This window comes from Amblyomma americanum, chromosome 6 (genome assembly GCF_052857255.1).
Source record: "Amblyomma americanum isolate KBUSLIRL-KWMA chromosome 6, ASM5285725v1, whole genome shotgun sequence".
In the NCBI taxonomy this organism is placed as follows: domain Eukaryota; kingdom Metazoa; phylum Arthropoda; class Arachnida; order Ixodida; family Ixodidae; genus Amblyomma; species Amblyomma americanum.
Genome location: NC_135502.1, coordinates 40731387 through 40752268, shown reverse-complemented (window position 1 = coordinate 40752268; position 20882 = coordinate 40731387). Strand labels below are relative to the sequence as shown.

The 20882-nt window shown below is 43.6% G+C and overlaps 1 protein-coding gene across 2 annotated transcripts in view; it reads left to right on the top strand.

Moving 5' to 3' along the window:
* GPHR (Golgi pH regulator) overlaps positions 1-20882 on the top strand; it is a 32740-nt gene that overhangs the window by 889 nt on the left and 10969 nt on the right. For both annotated transcript variants that reach the window (XM_077669181.1, XM_077669182.1), the window contains exons 3-10: positions 1875-1978; positions 3797-3903; positions 7282-7386; positions 7488-7608; positions 11377-11457; positions 12982-13094; positions 16338-16426; positions 20431-20523. In XM_077669181.1, the coding sequence (XP_077525307.1) occupies positions 1875-1978; positions 3797-3903; positions 7282-7386; positions 7488-7608; positions 11377-11457; positions 12982-13094; positions 16338-16426; positions 20431-20523 (813 nt within the window). The remainder of the gene's footprint in view (positions 1-1874; positions 1979-3796; positions 3904-7281; positions 7387-7487; positions 7609-11376; positions 11458-12981; positions 13095-16337; positions 16427-20430; positions 20524-20882) is intronic.

Here is a 20882-nt window from a genome sequence, read left to right as displayed (position 1 = left end):
GAAGTTTGCAGAAAACATTTTCGCAAGTAGCAGTGTAGTATGCTGAATTAAATTTTCTAAATTCGGTTCTAACCGAAAGAGGTAATTATCATTAACACGCATTCCATATTTAGCTGGATGTTGATTAGGACATACTCAAAGAAGACAATTAACAAGAGTACATAAGCAAGGGCCATGGTGAGACTGCAGTACTTTTGGATTGGCATGTTGTGCACTTTGAGGCAGTGCTGCGCTACTTACACGCTTCTGGAAATCAGGAGGCTCCACCTGCTCGCCGTCTGCTAGCAAAGCGCTAACTGGTCATGCTGACAAAAAGGCCAAACTAAACTCCAAGTACTTCACAGGAATGCCACATTATATCACTGAACAAAATCGGTTAATCACTTGCTGAAAATAACCTTCTGTAAAAAAAAAAAAACTGCATTCTGGAATAAATACCAGAAAAGTTCCACCAAATTTTCAAAAATAAAAGTCGAAAATTTTAGCTTCTAGTTATGCAACAGAAGTAGCACAAAGTGTTAACTGGTATATGTCTTGTAATGCACCTGTTCTGTTACACAACAAAACACTGTTCTTACTTGGATCTCTTACTAGGGCATAACAGTCTTTTCTCAGCCTTGTGAAACTGCAGACTTGACTGGAGCAGTGTTGCACGATTTCATGTTCCTTTCTCTCAAACACATGACACCCCAGGTTCCAGTTAAAGGAGTATAGACATCTAATTTTCAGTCCTGTGTTTTCTTCTTTGCAATTATGTGCAAGACATTAGTAATATGGAACACCACGTGGTATTTGTCTACGACCTCTAAATAAATTATAATTGAATTTCTCTCTCGTGCTGTTTCAGTTTCAACAGCCAGACTATAGTTGTGATGTCAAAGATCTGTATAGGTCATGCGAGGCATGAAAAAAATATTTAATCACTGCTTCATTGTTCTAATTCACTACAACGCTAAATCCAGCCTGCCTCAAGAGCTGGAATGGCAACTAAAGAAGCAGCGATTAGCAGCCATAGGTAAACACCACATAGTGATCCATGTATAATGTTGTGTTATGCATCATTATAAAGCAGAAAATACAGACCCAAAAATTAGTTGTCTATCCTCCTTCAAGCACTGCCTCCCACCAGCAAAAAAGGAGTCATTTCATGAGAGTGGAAAACAACACTGTTCGAAGCAAGTGTTTGCATCAGTGCTGTAGCACAGTGGGTTAGCGTTACATTTTTTGCGCATGCGAGACGGCATTTCAGCTTTTCTTGCTGTAATTGCTTTTTGTTTTGTGGGCAGTGGCATGCTCAAAATAACCTGCATGCAAACTATTCATGGTTTCCCCTGTGTGTGTGTTGCCGTTTAGGAGAACTATTGTGATGCTCCTACGCCAAAATCTTTGTTTAAAAAGCGGTGAAGCATAACCAAAAGTTGCGGTGCTTTGTCTTTTAGGTAACGAAATTACGCCTTCATGATCGCCACTTGGTCCAATGTTTTAGGGGAATCCTCAAGGTGAAGTAGATTTGGAATAAGGGAGTGATTACTCATTAGCATCCATCCAAGCACAGCCATACGGCTATAAAGAAAAGCTATACAGCTTCCACCGAAACCTCATAGTTAGAGAAAAAAGAACCCCAAACCAGGACGAATTTTTACTTCAACCTTGAGGTTTCTGTGGAAGCTGTGTAGCTTTCCTTTGTAGCCGTATGCCTGCACTTGGGTGGATGCTAATGACTAATTACTCCCTTATTGTGATTGCCACTTATGGCTTCAAGTTTATTTGAGCATTCATTTGATCTGAGCTGCTAATTTTGCATAAAGAAGTGTGTTTGTCTTTTTGCTGCTTTTCTTTCTTTGATGACTTTTGCATTTATACTTTATGCACAGGTTCATCACTTGTCTGTACAGCTGCTATTTTCAGTAACCTTCTCGTTGTCATGCACAATGTTTGAGTTGATCATCTTTGAAATCTTGGGATTTCTCGATACAAGGTAAACACATGCGTTTTAATAGTGCAGTTATCTTGTTTTATGCTGTCGTGGCATCAGCTATTAGACCAGCAGTTTATGATGCCTTAGTTTCATCAAAAAGGCTAAGAAAAGGCCATGATGTGTTTGCACTCACATCCATTAAGAGGGGCAAGTTATGTCTCCTTTATCATTACAGTGGCCACTATGTTGAAGAGAGCATGGCTAAAGGCTGCCCATTTATCCTATCTGCTTATCGCAACCTGCTCTGCTATGCACAGAGAAAGTTGTCCACAGTGCACCATCATGGCGCCCATGGTATCGCATGGTACGCATCTGTTAAAACCTTTCCACAGCACTTTCCTCGGATGCCAAAACCTTTCCAAAGCACTTTCCTCGGATGTCTTTGATAGCCAGCATAATTTGTGAGCGACCTTTAGGTAATCTTCGAGAACCTCAGAATGCCTAGCCTTCCTCTTCTCCAAGAGTTTGCCTTTTCCATTCCACCACTCCTTTTCATTTGGTATATGCAGCTGTACAGGCCATGTGGTAAGCGGGCATCGGCATGCCTTTCTGCACAGTTTATTCACAGGCCCACTTTGCTGATGCCTCCAGCTCTGCTCTCTGCGCTATGCATGCACGCACTGATGGGCAGGTGGACAAGTTCCGTAGCACATCAAATACAGTGTAAAAATGCAGGGATGGAAAAAAAGAAATCTTAGCTGAATGCCGGTCATATGGTGCATGCCATGGTAGCAATATTGCTGTATTATTGTGTTTGCAACTGTGCTTCAGATATGCACTGAAGAATAAAATGAAACTATTGCCACTGCACACGGATCGCCTCATCTGCACTTTGTGACAGAAATGCAGTCATTATTGCGGAGATTTAAACTGCATTGAAAAGCCATAACAGTCGCCGGCAGCAAAGTTAAATGCAGTGTTTGTATTTGTCTAATATTAAAATTTTCTACTACGCTCACTGTAAGTAAACTATGCATTAGGCGTATTACTCATTTACACAGTCACATAACTGTGACTGTTGCTGTGCAAAATATTATTCCTTACCCATTCTTCAAGAAAGAGAATGCTGATTTTTTAACAGAAAATACCAATTATTAATTTTTATATGCACTTAAAAATTTTACAAATTGTCAAAATAGTTGGAAACTGTACCACAATTTATGAAATCGGCACTCTAGTGGTTGTAAGACCATTCTGTGTTTTGACAATGCACTTTACACAAAAAATACACAAAAAAAGACATCTTTACTGGTGGCAAAATCTGTCAAAAGAAGCACCCTATTCGCAAGGTAAAGAATGCTAAGTTTGCCTGAAACGAAGAATTTGTGCTGGCTAGAGCAGACTGTGAGAAAAAACTGTGACTTCACAATGTATGCAGTTATGTAGAAAGTGCCTTTTTAAAAAGGTTAAATTTCAGCAGCACACATACCATGTGCGAGGTGCGTGTAAAAGTGCAGACATGTTGATTTTGCATTCTCATGTGTTTTTGCTGTTTAGAGAAGAGTTGCTATAAATGTTTGGGTCTAATGACACTGTAACACCAATATTCATCACTTTGTAGCATTCATCTGAATTGATTTTATCTCTCCTGGTTTTCTCGACATGTTTGAATTGTGCTTGCAAAGTTTGTCACGAGGGAACCTATAAATATTGAAAATAATTCTGCGATGTTATTTTTGTTGATAAAAAGCTGATAGAAATGTGCACAAAGTAATTTAAAGGTTTTTATTTTTCTGGTGCACTGTATTTCTAATGTATATATTTGTATTAGAACAGAATTTTCAGGGTCTATATTGTTGTTTTAATTCTCTCTCTCAGATCGCGATATCTGCACTGGAAGCTTGGATTGTATGCAATTTTGTTCATGCTGATAGTGCTCCTTCCTTTCTACATTGGCTACCTTATTATAAGCAACACACGTTTCCGTAAGTATGTCATCTTCAGCCTATGGGTGTTATTTGCCGTGCAGTACTGCATACTGCTCAGCTCTGCCACATTTGTCTTTTTCTTTGGTTGCACACTGTCAAAACGAAGTCGCTTCACAGCAAAAACACGAATAATTGAGCAAGCATAGGGCAGGAAAAGCCCTTTGTGCCTGTCACAGACACACAGTCAAGCCCTCATTTGGTATTTTGGCAGCGAATAAAGTTGTGAACATCAGAATCCATTTATGAGAGCCAAGATGGCACTTGACACGAATTTTTTTAGCCAACTGATGAGAGTGGTATTGGGGATAAAGTACTTGTATGGGCTTGTTGGTTCTTGAAGAGCAAACTGGATGAAGCCAAAATGAATTTCTTGCTGAATTTCAAAATCTGTACCTTTCTGAAGCCATCGAAGTTTCATTGAAGACTGGTACAGTGGACTGTTGTTAATTTGAACTCGCTTAGTTCAACTTATGATTATTCAAACTGGTGCATTGGCCCCATCAGCACCAAAAGTATTAAGGATGCTGAAAGTTTTGGCACTAACTGGTTACTCACGTCCACCTTACTATGATGTCGCTGACAAATGAGGCGGATAAGCAGGAGCACTGGCAGAACCGGGCCATAGCTCGGCAGAACTGAGGGTATTATATTTGTTGTTGTCATGGCACTAGAGCAGTGGATCACGTGAGTTGTCATCATCTTCGTGATCATCATGATCGTCATGTAAGCTATGGGCAAGGCTTGACAGTCAGTCTACCTCTGTCAGCATCTGTGCTGTGCAGGCATTGCAAGTTGTAAAACTGACCAGTGTCCTTTATAGAGCTTGTGCTGTAAAGGGCTCTGGGCATCAGTCAAACAAATTTGCAAACTTCTCTGTGTTTGAATTATCGAGGGCCAACTGTGGAGGTAAGTCTGTGAAATATATGCTTTTTGCATGACAAGGGAAAGTGCAGTTGTTTTGCTTTTTAATCTGCAAGTACTATCTTTTGTTTGGTTGGTTGGTGTTGTGTAATTGAGCATTGTACATAATAGTAAGTGTTTGGGTCTGATGACCTTGCAGCAGTTTTATTCACCTCGGGTTAGCTTTCATCTGATGCACATGTGCTGGACACCAGTGATGTCAGATGTAACAGGGCTGAGTTTCTTTGCATGTCAGAGGTATTCAAAGGAGCGATCACTAAGTTTAAGAACCTTGTTTTCTTTGAGATCACCAAATATTTAGTGCCGAGGTCCCTGATTCCACAATCGTGTTGTTAGAAATCGTGCTGTAGAAGATTTTGACCGTGAATTTTTCTGCCAGTAAATGCGCTTGTTTTTTATGTGTCCGGATGCTGCGAACGATGATCAGTGAGTGCAGTAGCGACAGCTAGCTGGCAAAAGTGGTGAACTAAAAACTTATGTAGCCTCGGAAGCCAAACAGTTATTAGACAGCTTTAGTACAGCTTAGCACCCATTTGAGTGTCCACACCGAAAGCTGTTTTGGTACAGTGCCGTACATGTCGAGAGCAGTTTTAACGGATCGTGGTTAACACTTCAACCAAGGAGTGCAAAGCACTGTCCTACCTTCTAGTGAAAAACGCTTTTCTTCAATGGGCATACTGAAGAGAGTGCAAACTTTAATAGATATGGCAACCACTCTGAAAGGAAAAAACACGAGGCGCATAACTCCATACAAGTTATAGATTACCGAAATGTGATTACTTGGTGGAATATGGCGATAATGGCAAAGTTTAACAGCAAGATGTCTGCATCAGCTTGTTTTTTACGATTTTAAATACCAGATTAAAGTGGTATATTTTCATTTCTTCAATATTTCAGCGTTCCATTCTTACAATATGAGACATGGTTTTTTTTTTCATTTCCATTGTAATCCCATGACATGTTTTGGACAGTTTTCAGTCTCTTTAATCTGCCTATTGAAAGGCTTTTTACAGTGATATCTGTCGGGAGGACTTTTATCAGGCATAAACAGCATCAGTATCACCACTGGCATTATTATGTATGGTAATTAAACGGTCCCACTGTCACATGCTACCTATAGACAGCGTATGAACTTACAACAATTTTGTAGATGAGGGAGTGGGCACTCTGAAAAAGTGCACCACCTATGGTTTTCATGTCCAGAGGGGCCCTGGATGTGGATGCACTTGAGGTGATGAGCTGTGGCCGAACTGCAATGCATGGCATGCACATGCGTGCTTCCAGATGTCGTCACCCTCGGGTTGTTTTGAGTGCCCTGATTTCGATTGTGTGTGAGTGATGTGGCAAACTTTAAAAAAACTGTTTCATGTGTGCTGGCGGCAGGGTTTCTACAGCACACTATGCCATTCTGTGTCAGTCTGCTTGAAGTGCCATTATGTCATGACATGCTGGCATACTTTGTTGCCACCGTACAGTAATGTACGGGCACCAAACACTTATATACTATACTAGGTACTTCGGAAGCCTCATCTTTAAAACAAGGCTCAACTTACAGTGTTTACATGAGGACAACCACAAGAGTTTGAAGGAAGGTGGTTTACATTACAGAGTCCTTATGCATATCACAGTGTACATTTCCTGTGAATGGAGATTCGCAGAGAGGAAGAGATTGGCAAAGAAAGACTTGTGAAAGGAAAGTAAGAAGCTGAGACACTGAGTAGAGCTGGCCTCCAGACCACTGTTCATTTTGTACTTTTTGTTCGAAGCAGGATCTAAAAAGCTGTCTTCGGTGTTTGAAGACAAGGACACCTACATAGTTGTTGGCTCGCCAACATGTTCACGCACACCCAACAGAAAGCAAGCGACCGCTCATGCGTGGCAGCTGCAACACACTGCAGCATTCTGTGGTGCTAAAACATTAACCCCTGGCTCATAAGAAATGGTTGCTAGAGCTGCCACAAAAAGCATTGGGAGCACACACTGACCAGTGGTGCTGTCACTTGGAAATGTGCCGCATTGCTCATAGCTGAAATATAGGCAAGCAGGGTTGCCGACAATGGGGAGCACATTGCATTTCCTACTGGCTCAGTTAGGCGGTGTTGGGATGAACTTTTGACCGCAGCTGCTGTGCTCCATTTGTCTTTTTTCTGCACCTGTAAGTTGATGTACCTGCTTGTGCCAGATTGTTCATCCAGAGTTTGAAAAACAGTGCAAAGACAATACATGATGGAAACCAACACAAAAAAAGCATGTTGCGCATTTCTATTATTTTGTGTCCCATTATTGTGCCTCTTTTTAGCTCGTATGAATTCATTTATTTCTCGTTTTTTATTTTTCACCAGTGCTGTCTGGTGTATTCTTGGTCGTAGTTTAGAATTTGAAAGGTGTAGTCATGAGTTAAGAGTGTTTGTGTATCCTATATCTTTTTCGTAACCTTTGCTTCATACTTTGCAGTGCAAGCAAGGCTTGTCAAGCCGCTCGCTCTGGGATCGTGGCTGGTGTTCGTCTATTTATTTTGGAAGATTGGGGACCCATTCCCAATCCTCAGCACAAAACATGGTTAGTCATTTTCTTTCTTTTTTTGTGTGTGTGTCCCATGCTGTTCTTGACCACTGGGCATGTGGTTACACCTAGATGTTCTTTCTCTTGCTCGCCACCAGGCATACTGTCAATAGAGCAAGTTATCAGCCGTGTGGGTGTCGTGGGTGTCACACTCATGGCCGTACTCTCGGGATTTGGTGCTGTCAACTACCCCTACACCTCCATGGCTTACTTCATGAGGTAAACGATAGTAATACTGACAGCTTCAATTACTAATGCACTCATAAGAAGGTGCTGCAAATAGTGTAAAGTGTTCATTGTCTGACGCTTTTTTTCTGAACTTGCTGCTCTTACATTGCACCTAAATTATGGAGCCATAGGTTGAGGCCTTTGTTGGGTTGCTTGCAACAGAGAGTAAAAATAAATTCAGCAGTGGGAAGCAGGTAATGTAAAATTGTAAGCACTCTGGGACATTGTGCCCCTTAAAATTCGTTGACTTTTAGTGCACATTAGGCTGCAAGGTAGTCTTTTAACGTAGTCTATATAAAACGACCTTGTTCACTTCTACAGGTTGCCTCTTGCTTTTCTCTGTACACTCAGCAGTGAAACGATTGAGAGGAAGTGAAAACGGGGTTTACATTTGTATTTCTGGTGCATTCACGTTTCAGGCATTTGATTTTATGCATATCAGGTTAGTGCACATCTTGTGTTTCTCGGTTGCTGGTTATTCCTCCGTTTTGCACACACAAACCTGTGTGGCACTAAAATGCCATGCTATGCCATGCCAGTATGCAGTGAGTAGTATGCCATGCATACTGCTCAACTTGTATTGTACCATTGCAGTTCCCAATGTAAAGCATAACTTAAGAAAAAGGATATGGTTACTTAGAAAAAATGAAGTTGATGCTGAATAAAATGAGACTGTCTTCAAATGGCTCGCATCTAGATTGACCAAGCTCTCTTGGGTCTTTATAATAGGAGGTATTCACGTGACGTCATCCGCAAGGGGCGCTAGTGGCCAGCGCAGCATTCGCCATGTTGGTGGTCGCGCACGTGGCAGCCGCAGCATTTGCCTCGCTTGTGATGTGTGAAATGTGGGTGTATTTAGCGTCTTGCCACAGATCATTTCTGTCCGACCGGTAATACCGTGGGACTGAGTGGATACGCCGTGAACTGTGCGAAGCAGAAAAGAGCGGGCACGCTGAAAATGTTACACTTTGTGAAAACGTCGACGCGTAGGAATGTGCAGGTGCCGGCGTGGTGTGCGACGTACTACAAGACAGCTGCCGTGCGTTGAATTCACCCATCTTAAGGTCCGCCTTGTGCACGGCATAATTTTGCCGACAGGCCGAGGAATTAAATCATGCAAATCTATGAGAGGGTGCAATTGCTTGACAAGCGGTCGACCCCACATCCGTGCTGAGGGTGCCGACGGCCGAAGTGCCGTTTTTCACCTAGGTGAGTAGTTAAACGTGTCTGTCCATTTAGCTAGCTTAACTTGTCATCTCTGTCTGCTGAATGTGACGTGTTACTACTGAATGTAGCGGAATCGCTGCACATCGCGTTGCTGCGAACCGGCCTACAGATTCCAGGTCTTGTGCACTGGAAGCAACGCTACGTTTCTACAATAAAACCTGCAAAACATTCTTGTTATGTCTGCCATTTGTGCTGCGAGTGCATGACAGTATTTGCTCGACCATTTTATCGCGTAAATAAAGCAGCTACGACGCAATATGCGTTTTTGCTGAAACAATGAGGCTTCGGCAGCTCGCGGACTACATCCGCTGGAAATATGAGTTTCTGCAACGTCCGTTTAGGAATATGGGTAATCAATCATGTGCTGTGTTATCCACCATGTGTCCTACACGAGTAGCTGAAAGTTATGAACTGATATTAAAATCGGCAAGTCGTGTACATTCTTGCGTGCAATGCAGCCAGCCAGTTTTGCTGCCGAGTTGCGGCACGCAGCTCGGTTAAATTACGGCACAGAATTCTGCTGCAAACTTGATGCACAATAAGCGTTCCACAAAGAAAAGTGGATGTTGGCGCATTTAACAACGTGCAAAGATGTTACGGATCACTAACAATACAGGCCGGATTCTTCACGCCGTACCGTGACACTGCGCGAGCTTTCGTGAAACGACCGCAAACATGGCGCGTTTGCCGTGGCGACGCTCGCGCCGTCTGGTAGCGCGGCCTCAGTGAATACCTCCTATAATGAGCAGTGACACACTTTGCTCAAGCATAAAAAAGCAAACTACTAATTATGCAATGACTTTGTATCCGCCAAAGGTTGCATTGATAGTATAAATCTATATTGTGGAGTTTAGAGGTCTTTTTCTTGTTGCAAACTCAGCTTGGCTGATGATGGCGATAATAGTAATGACAGTGGCTCTGCTTGCAGGCAGTGGCAAGCTGTTCATCACAAAACATTACAATAAAACAGCACCATCTTGTGTAACTTGAATTCAAATGAGCCTGGAGACACCGGCCACTGCAAATGGCAGTCACCTGCCAAACGCAAGGTCGCAGATTTGACGGCCATTTTGATGGAGGCAAAGCATCGAAGTGCCTGTGTACTGTGTGATGTAAGGGCAAGTTAAAAAGACCCCAGCTGATCGAAATTACCGTATTTACATGATTGTAAGTCGACCTGCTTTTCAAAATTTGAAAATTCGAAGTGGCGGAATGGAGGGGGGGGGGGGGGGTTGGCTTAAGATTGAAACTAAAGCATCACACCATAAGTAAAGGCGAGACAAACGAGATATCAGGCATGCTACAGCGTGGTTGCATTTTTGCTCCGTGGCTCTGTCACATCGCTTTTGGTGCTGGCCTTGAGCAGCTGCTATATCAACGCACAGAACCGGCATCCCCACCCCGCGCACGGCGGCCGATGGTGGCTGTTCATAAGCAGCAAACCGGCACCAGCACCAGCCCACTCCCCACACGTGGCCGCAGATTGCGGTTGCCGATAAGCGGCGGCGGCGGCCCGATAATGCATTCGCGTTCTACTCTTAATAGGCGTCATCCAAATTTTTTTTTTTTTTTTTTACTTTCAACTGCGCACTCGGCGCTCAAGGAGCGTCGATAGTTGATGGAAGGGCCGCTGTTCCAATTGCGGCAGAACTGCCACTCGAAACCGCAGCAGTGCTGGGGAGTGTCGGTAGCCGACGGAAGAGCTGACGCCACTCGTGTATAGTTTCTCTTTGGCTCTAGTGCATTTGGCTACTGTCAGGCGCGTTTCACATTTTTAATGTAGTGCTTCGTCATTCGCCATTTGTGCTCCGGGCCCGGTAAGCGACCGGTGCTCGCTCACAGCTATATTCAAGATGGCCGAAGAAATGAACAACTGCGCTCCGGGCTGCAAGTTCAATGTTCGCAATGGGTGATACAGGTGTGGCAGCTGCAGCGAGACAAAATTTTCAGATGTTCCACGTGATGTCGTGGTGTGGCTGTTTGCGAAGTGTGGGATTTCACTGCACGATGATCTTAGAACAACGAGTTGTGGGACCGCAGCAGCGATCACGACGGCAGCGCTAGTGAGGACAATAGCGCAAGTATGGACGAGTAGTCCAGTGGCTAATACATTGTCGTTTTGAAATGTGCCCACGAGCGCCCGCGCTCGGTAGCCGATAGCGGCTGGCGATAAGCGGAGGCCGCAGGATAGTGCTGTAGCATACTTTCATTAAAGGCCATGTGTAAACGACCTGTAAGTTTTTTTTTTTTTTCTGAAATGTGGTGTGGGGGGTAATGAGTCGAGTCGATATACAATCGTGTAAATACTGTAATCCGGAGCCCTCCCTATGGTGTCCCTTATAGCATGCAACTTTGGGACTGTACCCTACTATAATATACCATACGATGCTCATACACTTTCTGTTAGTGAACCAACACTTAATTAAAGTGCAGTGTTTTTCTCTGCAAAGTTGTAGAAAACCGTGAGGCATTAATACAAATCCAACAGGCTCATAACAAATACAGTATACTGTCGCATACATTTCCTTGCAGGGTTGTCACTACTACTGATGTTCAAAACATGGAGAAGAAGCTCCTGCAGACTCTTGACGTAATCATCATGAAGAAAAAGAGGTGGATCCTTGCATTTGTGTGCTTTGTATATCTGGTGGGAGCAAGCATGTAAGGGGAAGAAAATGATAAGCAGTGTGTACTGTAATTCTACTAGCTTTGATGGCTAGTCATCAAGTGTATATTTCAGGTTGGTTCTTTGTTTAGCCTCTGAGAGAGCATTTCCTCCTGTTATTGGCTTTGGCTTTATGGAACCTAGGGCTCTGAGCTGGTGTTACAAGGGTGCTCTTTTATGGTACATTAAAATTTGGAGACTATTTGCAATGCACTACTGAAATTTATATTCAACTAGCAGTTTCTTTAGTGGCAACATCTTTAATACTAGAAAGCTGTTAGTATCTTGTGCACTGAAGTGTCATGGTAACAAAGTAACATTCCCTAATAACATTCGGAATTATCATCCCTTCTGTCCTTGGTTGCCAGATTATGCATGGTTGTTGCAACAGCGCTCTTTTTGTTGTTTTGTTTTTATTTTCCTCTGACTGCAGGTAGCATGATGAAATGGTGTGATGAGTCGAATCTCATTATAACAAACACATATATTGCAAATTATTGCCCATATGAAACTGCTTCGAAATATTTTTGACAAGCGCAAACAAATATAACATTATATATCCAATGCGGCTGACCATAAAACTGGTATATCAAACTGCTAAGCACCAAGCTCTGCCCACTAGGATGGCAGGCAGCACGCTTTGCCTCACTACATGAGTGACTGATGGTGATGCAGCAAGTGTTCGCACTAAGTTCGCGCTTTATCTCGCTTGTGCGAACAGCGCCGCAGATGATATAGTGGGTGAAGAGTTGGTAGCCACGCAGTCAGCACCCGTTTGCACTTCTTGAACCCATTGATAGTGCCTCAGAACCAGCGGTGCTGTAGATTGTAGCCTTCCAGTAGGCATGCTGTGCTCGTGTCGACTGTCGTGGAGGTGGTGAAAACGGCAATGGTTTTCGTTCTGGCGCCCCATCTTTCACGTGACGCTGCCGCAATGTGGCGAAGCTACCCTAGCTGACTTTTGACCTGCTGCCGCTGCACGCTGCTAGTGCTGTGCGGGGAAGCCAATCTGATGTTTGGCGCTCGGTTCTTTGCGTCCTTGCAATTGCCGCGAGCGGCATGGAAACTGTGCTAAAGCTTTTGAAAAGCTTCCTCCCGCCTGGCATCTTTTCGATGACTAAATTGCGCTTCTGCGCGCGTTACTGGCAAAATTTTGTATTACGAATTTCGGATTTTTCGAATAAGGAGTAAGGGGCATACACACTTTGTTCATGTTCGGTCTTTTACGTTTCACTTTTACGGTTCATTTTATGTTTTTTTTTTAAGCTGTTTGCTATAATGAGGCGTTGCTGCACCAAGGAAGCTTCGTATTCAGTGAGTTGGTTCATTTCAGCTGTAACTACCAACTGATGATACTAGTGTCATTCTTTGTGCACTTTGTCTTGTGCTCAGCATTTCCAACAAGCATCTTCAGTTGCATAAAACCAGTTTTCAAACCTAGCACTTGCTCCTTCCCTCCTGGTCTTCATCAGGATTGCCTTGGCCATGAGGGAAAAGCAGAAGCAGTCGGCATCAGGCCGGCAGACCTCTGGTATCTGGGGGATGCTGCAGAGCGTCACTTCACTGCCATCTGGAGGCACCGAAGGTAAGTGGCAGCAGCCAATAAGGAGTAAGGGGCATACATACTTTGTTCATGTTCAGTCTAGAGATGTTCAGTCTATGTAACATCTGTGTAAAGGTTGCATATTTTGTGGTGGGGTCCAACTACCTGTGGCATCCTGCTGCCGTGCCCGAGTTCATGAGATCAAGCCCTGGCTGCAGCATTTGCATTTTTTGGGGGACGAAATGCAGAATTACCTATGTGCTCTGCGATGTCGGTGCACGATAAAGAGCCCTGGTTGTCGAAATTAGTTGAGCCTTCCCCCATGGCTACTCTCTACTCTTTCACTTTCTTCACCCCTGACCTTATGGCACAGTTTAGGCGTCCACCCTGAGTGAGGGTTACTGTGACTTCCCTTTCATTATAAGCACTTATCGTTATTATTATCACAGAAGCAGGTGTGGCCCTGTGTAGTTTGTCAGCCTTCACCTATGTCATCTGCATGCGTAAGCAGGAGTCGGGCGGCACAATGAACATGCAGTGTCTTTGACAGAGTTTGCAACCAGAATAAAACAGCATAAATATGGTGGAGCCTTGATTATGCAACCACCGTTTATGCAGCAGCACAAGATTAAAAATACCCCGTCCTGTATGACAATTAGTAGAAACAATCTGGAAGGAAAGTGACTGGTAGACCACCTTATCGGCAGACATCATGTCATGCGGAGCAAGTTTGAGTTACGATTAAGACGGAGACGTGTGCACATAACAAGGTGATCCAGTGCTCGGCTGGTCATAATTGCAGCTTGGCTGACGGTACGGGACAGCACTTCACATGTGCAGCCCACAGCTGTCTGTGCAAGGCAGCTCTTGCCTGGCCTACTTTCCCACTCACCTCGTTGCGGAAGGAATTGCGGAGATAAGCTGTTTCTTCATTTCAATCCAAAATTATCTTTTTGGTAGCAAACAAGCAATATGGCTAGGCCTTCTGTGATAAGCTGTGGCTAATTCCAAGGCACCGGCTACTGCCGTTTCAGTCCAAAGCATATTAGGCGTAATAACACGGGCTATGTGACCACTGCCTACCTACTTCTACGGCACATCATTTCAGGAAGCATGCCACCTGCATAGGTGCACTCTTGGCCTTGCTTCTGCACAGCAGGAGAAGATTATGACTTTCTTTTCCCTTCTGGTGCAAATGCCTAATACTGGCACTGGATGGTAAATCCTCCATGTGGTTGCAGTTCTAGGCAGAATGTGAACAAAATGACTTGTCACCAGCATAATTGTGCCATGTGTCGCAAAACACCTTCGAAGAGTCGGAGTGGCCATATTTCTGGCGTATCATATAAAGCACAATTTCAGCATGCATGTGCCCTCTGCTCAACATGATGATGTGACATCGCACATGCATCTCGTTCACTCTGGAAATGCCTTCTAACAGTGTGGTGTTGGTACAAATTCTTGCAGGGCAGAAACAGGAGTGCTATTATTATCCAAGTGCATCTGTGAGATTTTCTTTTGTGTACAATGCAAGGTTTGTACATAGAGCCTCGTTAATTCGAATCGTGTCAGACCATGTAAAATATTCTAATTAGGTGGGTTTCCGAATTATTCCAAATCGAAGCAAAGCAAAGAAGGCAAGTGCGAAATGTTCAACCACTTGCAGCACTTCAGAAGTTGTTAACATAGAGCTCAAAAAAAGCTACAAACTCCTTCAGCAGAAGCTCATTTGGACTCTTCGTGGTTCCCGTGTCACAGCCGATCGCCCGAAATTCGTTAAGCCAGTTTAGACATCCACAGAACATCGTTGCGCATCTCTCTTGATGTGATTGGCAAAGCTATTCGCCATTCGTCGTCACTTTCATACTTTTATGTTCTCGGGGCATGCTTGGGCAGCAGCCAAGGCCGGATACGTCAGGTTAGTGATGCGGTGCGGCTCAGGCACCTGTACAGAAAAGCACCTGTCAGTTGGAAAGGAGCATCGGGAAAGGTGTGCACACAGTCCATCTAACCAGTCCGTACGTGGCACGGTTGATTTTGTACCGATAAGTTTGGCACAGCACACAGTGTGCACCAATAGAATCTTATGTTTTATGTCAGCACCTATACGCTCTGAGCGTTCTTACCGCCACTGAACACCAGTCAGACGCTGGTAAACTACAGAGGGTCATTTTCGGTGGCATGATGCTACCATGCTGCACGCTAATTCAGAATGCCACAGCTGTCTGCTTAATGGTGTGTGAAGCACTGAAGTGTCTGATGAAGTATCACATGCTTAATGCGGGCTTGCACATTTGTTATTAAGCAGCCAAACACTGCATTACCAGTCGAAATTGTGTGTTTCTGATTTTACAGCAAGCTCCATTGCTCCCACATAGTGCCCCAGGTCCTTGAATTATCCTAGCCAATGCAAGCTGCCGGCTGAAATTATCCAGTAAAATTTACATTTGTACGAATTATCTAGGATATCGAATCAACAAAGATTCAGTTATTTAGATTTTACTTTACTGCAGTTTTGCATTGGCCCCTCGAGAGTTGTATGAGCAGGGTTCTGCAATAGAGAATGCTGTAGCCAAGATACAGGAGATGATGCCAGTAGTATCCTTTTCCTGTCATCTGAGCCACTGCGGGCTGGAACAGCTTGCAGTACTAATAGACGCAAACTGCTGTCTGCATGTGGGTTACTAGACCGCTTGATAGCTAATTGCAGTGTAACAGGGAGGGTGCTTTCTTATTCATCACACACTAATTATGTGAGTCGATGGGTAGATGTTTCTCGTAACGCTAGCTATTTGTGAAGACTCTTTATGTAATTGCTTTGAAGTTTTGATTAAAAAAAAAGAAATGCTAGGCAACAGTAAAGATGCTGGCAATTTCACACTAGCTGGTCGCTACATCCTGCCTCACTATAATACCACCTATGACTGAGATGCTTGAGCATACAGTTACCGCTGAAAATCACAGCATATTTTAGTAGTCAAGCACCATGGTAAAAATTATTAGCCTTGCCATCACCAACATAATGATTTACAAGCAGAGTGAGGAATCCTCTTAATTTTTTCATCACACATACTGTGATGCCTATCACAAGCACTTCACTTGTTCTACATTTGGAATAAGTGATTACAGACATCCACATCTTTGCCAAAGAGCAGCACCTTCAGCAGTAAGCTTTGAGCTTTGACCATGCGTCTTTTCCGGTTGTGTGCTGTATGATACAGCAGGCCGCTGCATTTGAGATTATTTGGTTGTGGCCTGACCAGGTGTTCTCTCTGTGCATTCCAGACATTGGGCAGCTGAAGCAGAGTGTAGAAGCCCTGGAGGAGTTCAGCCGGCAGTTGTTCCTGGAGACTGTGGAACTCCACAATATGCTGGTGAGACACAGTTTGACGGAAGAGGGCTCCATAAGGAAACAGGGCATAAAGTTGGGCATGTTGGTAAAGGTTCCCTTGCTGCTAGTAGCACCTGTCCTTGGTGACTTCCTTACATGCCTCTCTTTTTTTTCTTTTTTGCACTACTGTACCTGGCCTGATCCATAATGAAGCCCATTTATAGCATCCATTCACCGTAAGAGAGAAGGAAGTCAGGTTCAGTTGTGATTTTTCTCTCTTCCCTCTTATAACAGAAAGTGTGTGTGTGTGTGTTGGGGGGGGGGGGGGGGGAGGAAATGAGGGACCTGCTGAAGGGTGATTTTTTTTTATGAGTTTCTGTGGCACTTGCCTCTCTACCAATTTTTAGAGGGATACCAAGGGCATTATTTTTTTCTCGAGTTTATGGCTGCAGGTGATTTTTAGTACTGAGTGTATATACGTCACGATAAGTGTACAAAGAGGGTCAGCTTAAAATTTACTCATGCTGTAGAAACATATTTTATTCACTTCATAGCCTTCCTTTGCTCTGTCAGGATAACAAAATGGATTTATAGAACTGGGGAACGATGCTAGGTACAGCCGAGAGTCATACAGTAAGGTAAGATTAGGAAGTTTGTGTAATAGTCTGATCACAGTTGGCACGGGACAGGGTTAATTGGAGATTGATGAGAAACACCTTTGCCACCATGGATGCGGCCTGATTGATGAGATCATGATGGTGATAGTGCCACAAGACTTTGATTTGAGCTAGTTGGTTGTAGCATGACATGGTTTACGCAAAAAGCGTACAGGCGCTAAAAGACGGAGACAGCACACACACAAGCCAGGATTGGCGCCTACTTCCAACTATTAATAACCACACGAGCAGGCAAAGATAAAAGCAGAACAAATACAAGCGTTGATATATACAAGCAGTGACATAACAAAAGCACACGTGCGAAACGGCCAAGCAATGATTATATCGCTGATTATGACCCCCTAAAGAAACTAATCTCTTCTTCTGACAACGAGACAGATGGCTTGCTTATGCAGATATGACCCCTCTGCTTGATGTAATGAGCTTCGATGGTTTCACGCTCTAATCTGTCTTTAGACCTCGCAATGAATTTAGTATTTTCAAAACCCGGATGGCACTTGCAGCTTTTGCAGTGAGTGGCCATGTGGCTGCCATAACCATTTTTTATAGCAAGCTTGTGCTGCCTCATCCTTTCGTTAAAGCACTGGCCTGTGTGGCCAATATATTCCTGATGGCAGCTTAGAGGCACAACGTACACAACGTCAGCCGTACAATCAGTGGTGCGGATTTGGTGGTTCTTTTTGCACTGCTTGACCATTCTTACTTTGTTCAAGGTGCAAACGCGCGACAGCTTGCAAGGAGCAGAAAGAACCACATTGATCTTATACCTGCTGGCCACTTTCTTTATATTGTGTGAAAGCCGATGAATATAAGGAATTACCACTGTCGGTTGCTTTTCTTTATCCTTGTTTTTTTGGGCCTTCCGTGCCTGCGGGGGACGGGGGCATGGAAACATGTCTCTGGAGGTGCATGCTACATTTCTGAGGCAAACAAGAAGGCTCTGGTACAACCTGTCGGCTTGTTTTGCAGCCTGTGGCTTTTTGTAGCCTGGATGACCTTTCTCGTGACGACATTCTACTAGTAGTCCACTGGTACCCTGTTCGCCAAACCTTGCGCTTGGCATGGGGTGTTTCATTCGTGGAAAGTTCCGTAGCTTTTGTTACCTATAGGCCATACCTTGCAAAATAACGAGTGCTCAGTCAGGCTCACTCACGAAAATTTGGTCAACCTATGTGCTCACTCAAACTCACACTCACAGAGGCCTGGGCTCACTCGAACTCATAAACTCTAACTCATTTAGGCTCACAATTCACTTGGGCTCACTCAGACTCACTAGTCATCCAGTGTCAACCACACACAGAGAGACATGTCTCACTCAGACTCACGACTCATCTAGGCTCACTTACTCATTTCGACTCACGACTCATCTGGGCTCACATTTCGACCCACAACTCACCTGGACTCACTGACTCATTTTAATTCATGATTCATTTTGACTCGGGACTCATCTGCGTTCACTCATTCGGGCTCACTTGCACATTTCAACTCATGACTCACCTAGGCTCACCTTGACTCAGGACTCCTATAAGCTCACACATCTTACAGCTGAGTCGTTTTTAAGCCCAACGGCCTTAGTTAGTGCCTAAATTCCAAACAAACAATGTCAAAAACACTGATGCGATGAGCTCTTAACTGCAGCTCGCCTGGAGCTAGGCCTAGCTGAAAGGCCTGTAGCTGCCGCTTGCGGGACATAATTATCTAAGTCGACTGTGTGTGTTCTGGAACCAGTTAAAAAACTGCAAAGGGAGAACTAGAGATACAGCAAGCCGCAGCTAATATCCAACGAGACTAAGTGTGCCAACTAATCAACTTTTCTTGCCCTTTAGTAATGTTCTAGAGTGCAGCAGCCACAAAAATTACATATCCCGAAGCATGAAATCGCTCTGCGTCATCATCTCGACCAAAACCGTATTCAGTGTTACGAGAGCACAGGAAACTCGCATTTTTGAACGCTACAAACTTTCCCGATTGGCATTATAGATTAACTTGGGATCATTGGATTGTTGAACCTCACATCATCGACTCATTTTATTTGACAGGCCCGCACACTACTGGAGTGACCAGGACTCAGATCGCGATCTGAATGTTAGCCCACTCTCACTCACGACTCAGATCATGATCTGAATGCAAGTCCGAACTCACTCACAACTTGGATCATGATCTGAACGTGAGCCTGGGCTCACTGACGACTCAAATCATGATCTGAATGGAGTCCAGACTCGCTCATGACTCGGATCATGATCTGGAATTAGCCCAAGTGAGTCTGCTGACCTATGCTGTAAGCATATGCAGAATGAATGCCAGAACGGAGTAATTTTCCAGTCACGTTGTAACCCGGGGGTGCGTATTTCGGATAAAAACTTGAGGTCATACCTGGAAAGACACCTATTGTGCCCTCAGTGTAGATTGAAATACAAACATCAGGCTGAACGGTTCCTGTTAGTGGCTGTACCAACAGCTGTATGCCCAGTTTTTGTGCCCCACTTTCTACTGATGCTCCTATGTTATACTACTTAGCGTGTTGAGCTTCCCTTTCCAGAAGTGGCTATCACAATAGCTTAGTGGAGATTGGATTCAGCTACTGCACACAAAACTGATTTTTGCTGCAATGGCCTCATTTTAAGTGGAGCAAAATGCAGGTTATCTGTGTGCTTAGATTATAGTGCATATTACAGAACTGCAGGTAGTTCAGTTCATTTGCTTTATCTTGTAGTCTGCGGCATACCTTTGGCTATTGAAGTCAGTTTAATCATCTAATCTTGTTGAATGTAACTTATTCTGATAGTTGACTTAATCTCATTGAATTTAATCAACTGTTTATCAATCCATTCCTTTCCAAAGGCATTGAGACCAGCTATTTTCCAATTTGGCATTTGTGAGGCTTCACTGTTTTGGACACAAAAGAAAGAAAAGCTGTTCTCCATTTTTTTATCTTTCTAAATTATTCACATAAGCATGTAGTAAAGGATACAGTGAAAGTTAGGTGACCATGATTTTTTATTACAGCTACTTGCCTGAAGACTGCTCCCTGTCTGGTTGTGTTTGTGTTGTGTCACACTGAACAAGCGCATTTACTCTGTCCTCCATTTGTAAACAGATTTATGTGGAACTTGTGCTTAGTAACTGCTGCGGCTGCTATTATGTGTTAAAGGAACAGACAGGTACAGGAAACTGGCATATTGCCGACGAGCTGTTTCCGTGGGTGATGGTAATAAATTTAAGTCACTATATTAGAAAGGCACAATTTCCTAGTTCTTTTACTGCATCAAATTACTGCTCAATTTGCATAGTGATGTGATTATTTGCATAGTGATCTGATGTACATGCTGTTACATTTGCAATTTTTTGTTCATTTCTTTTTTTTTTTCAGGAGAGAATAAAGTGGTCCTACACATTCAAGGGCAAATATTTCAATTTCATCGGCTACTTCTTCTCGCTGTACTGCATATGGAAGATATTTATTGTAAGTGTTCTTTTTAGAGGCAAAGGGGGCATTTACGGAAACTGTATGTGTCATTACACGTAGGCACTTCATTTACATGTGCAATTGTTAAACAAATGAAACGTAGTAGTCTGAGAACAAGGCCCTAAGTGTATGTGACACTGTGTGACTCTTACTATGTTGGTTCTTGCGGATAGGTAGGTTTCTTAGAAAAGCTGTGAGACTGCTTGTGCTTTTCACATATGCTTCATTGTCTCCTGAAGCATGCATGCTTTTTATCGTGGTGCAAAATTCATGAAAGGCCACATGGTCGCGTCAGAGTTCATTCGTTAAAAGAATAAATATAGTGTGACCTAGGAAAGGCTTTGTCCTTGACTCTA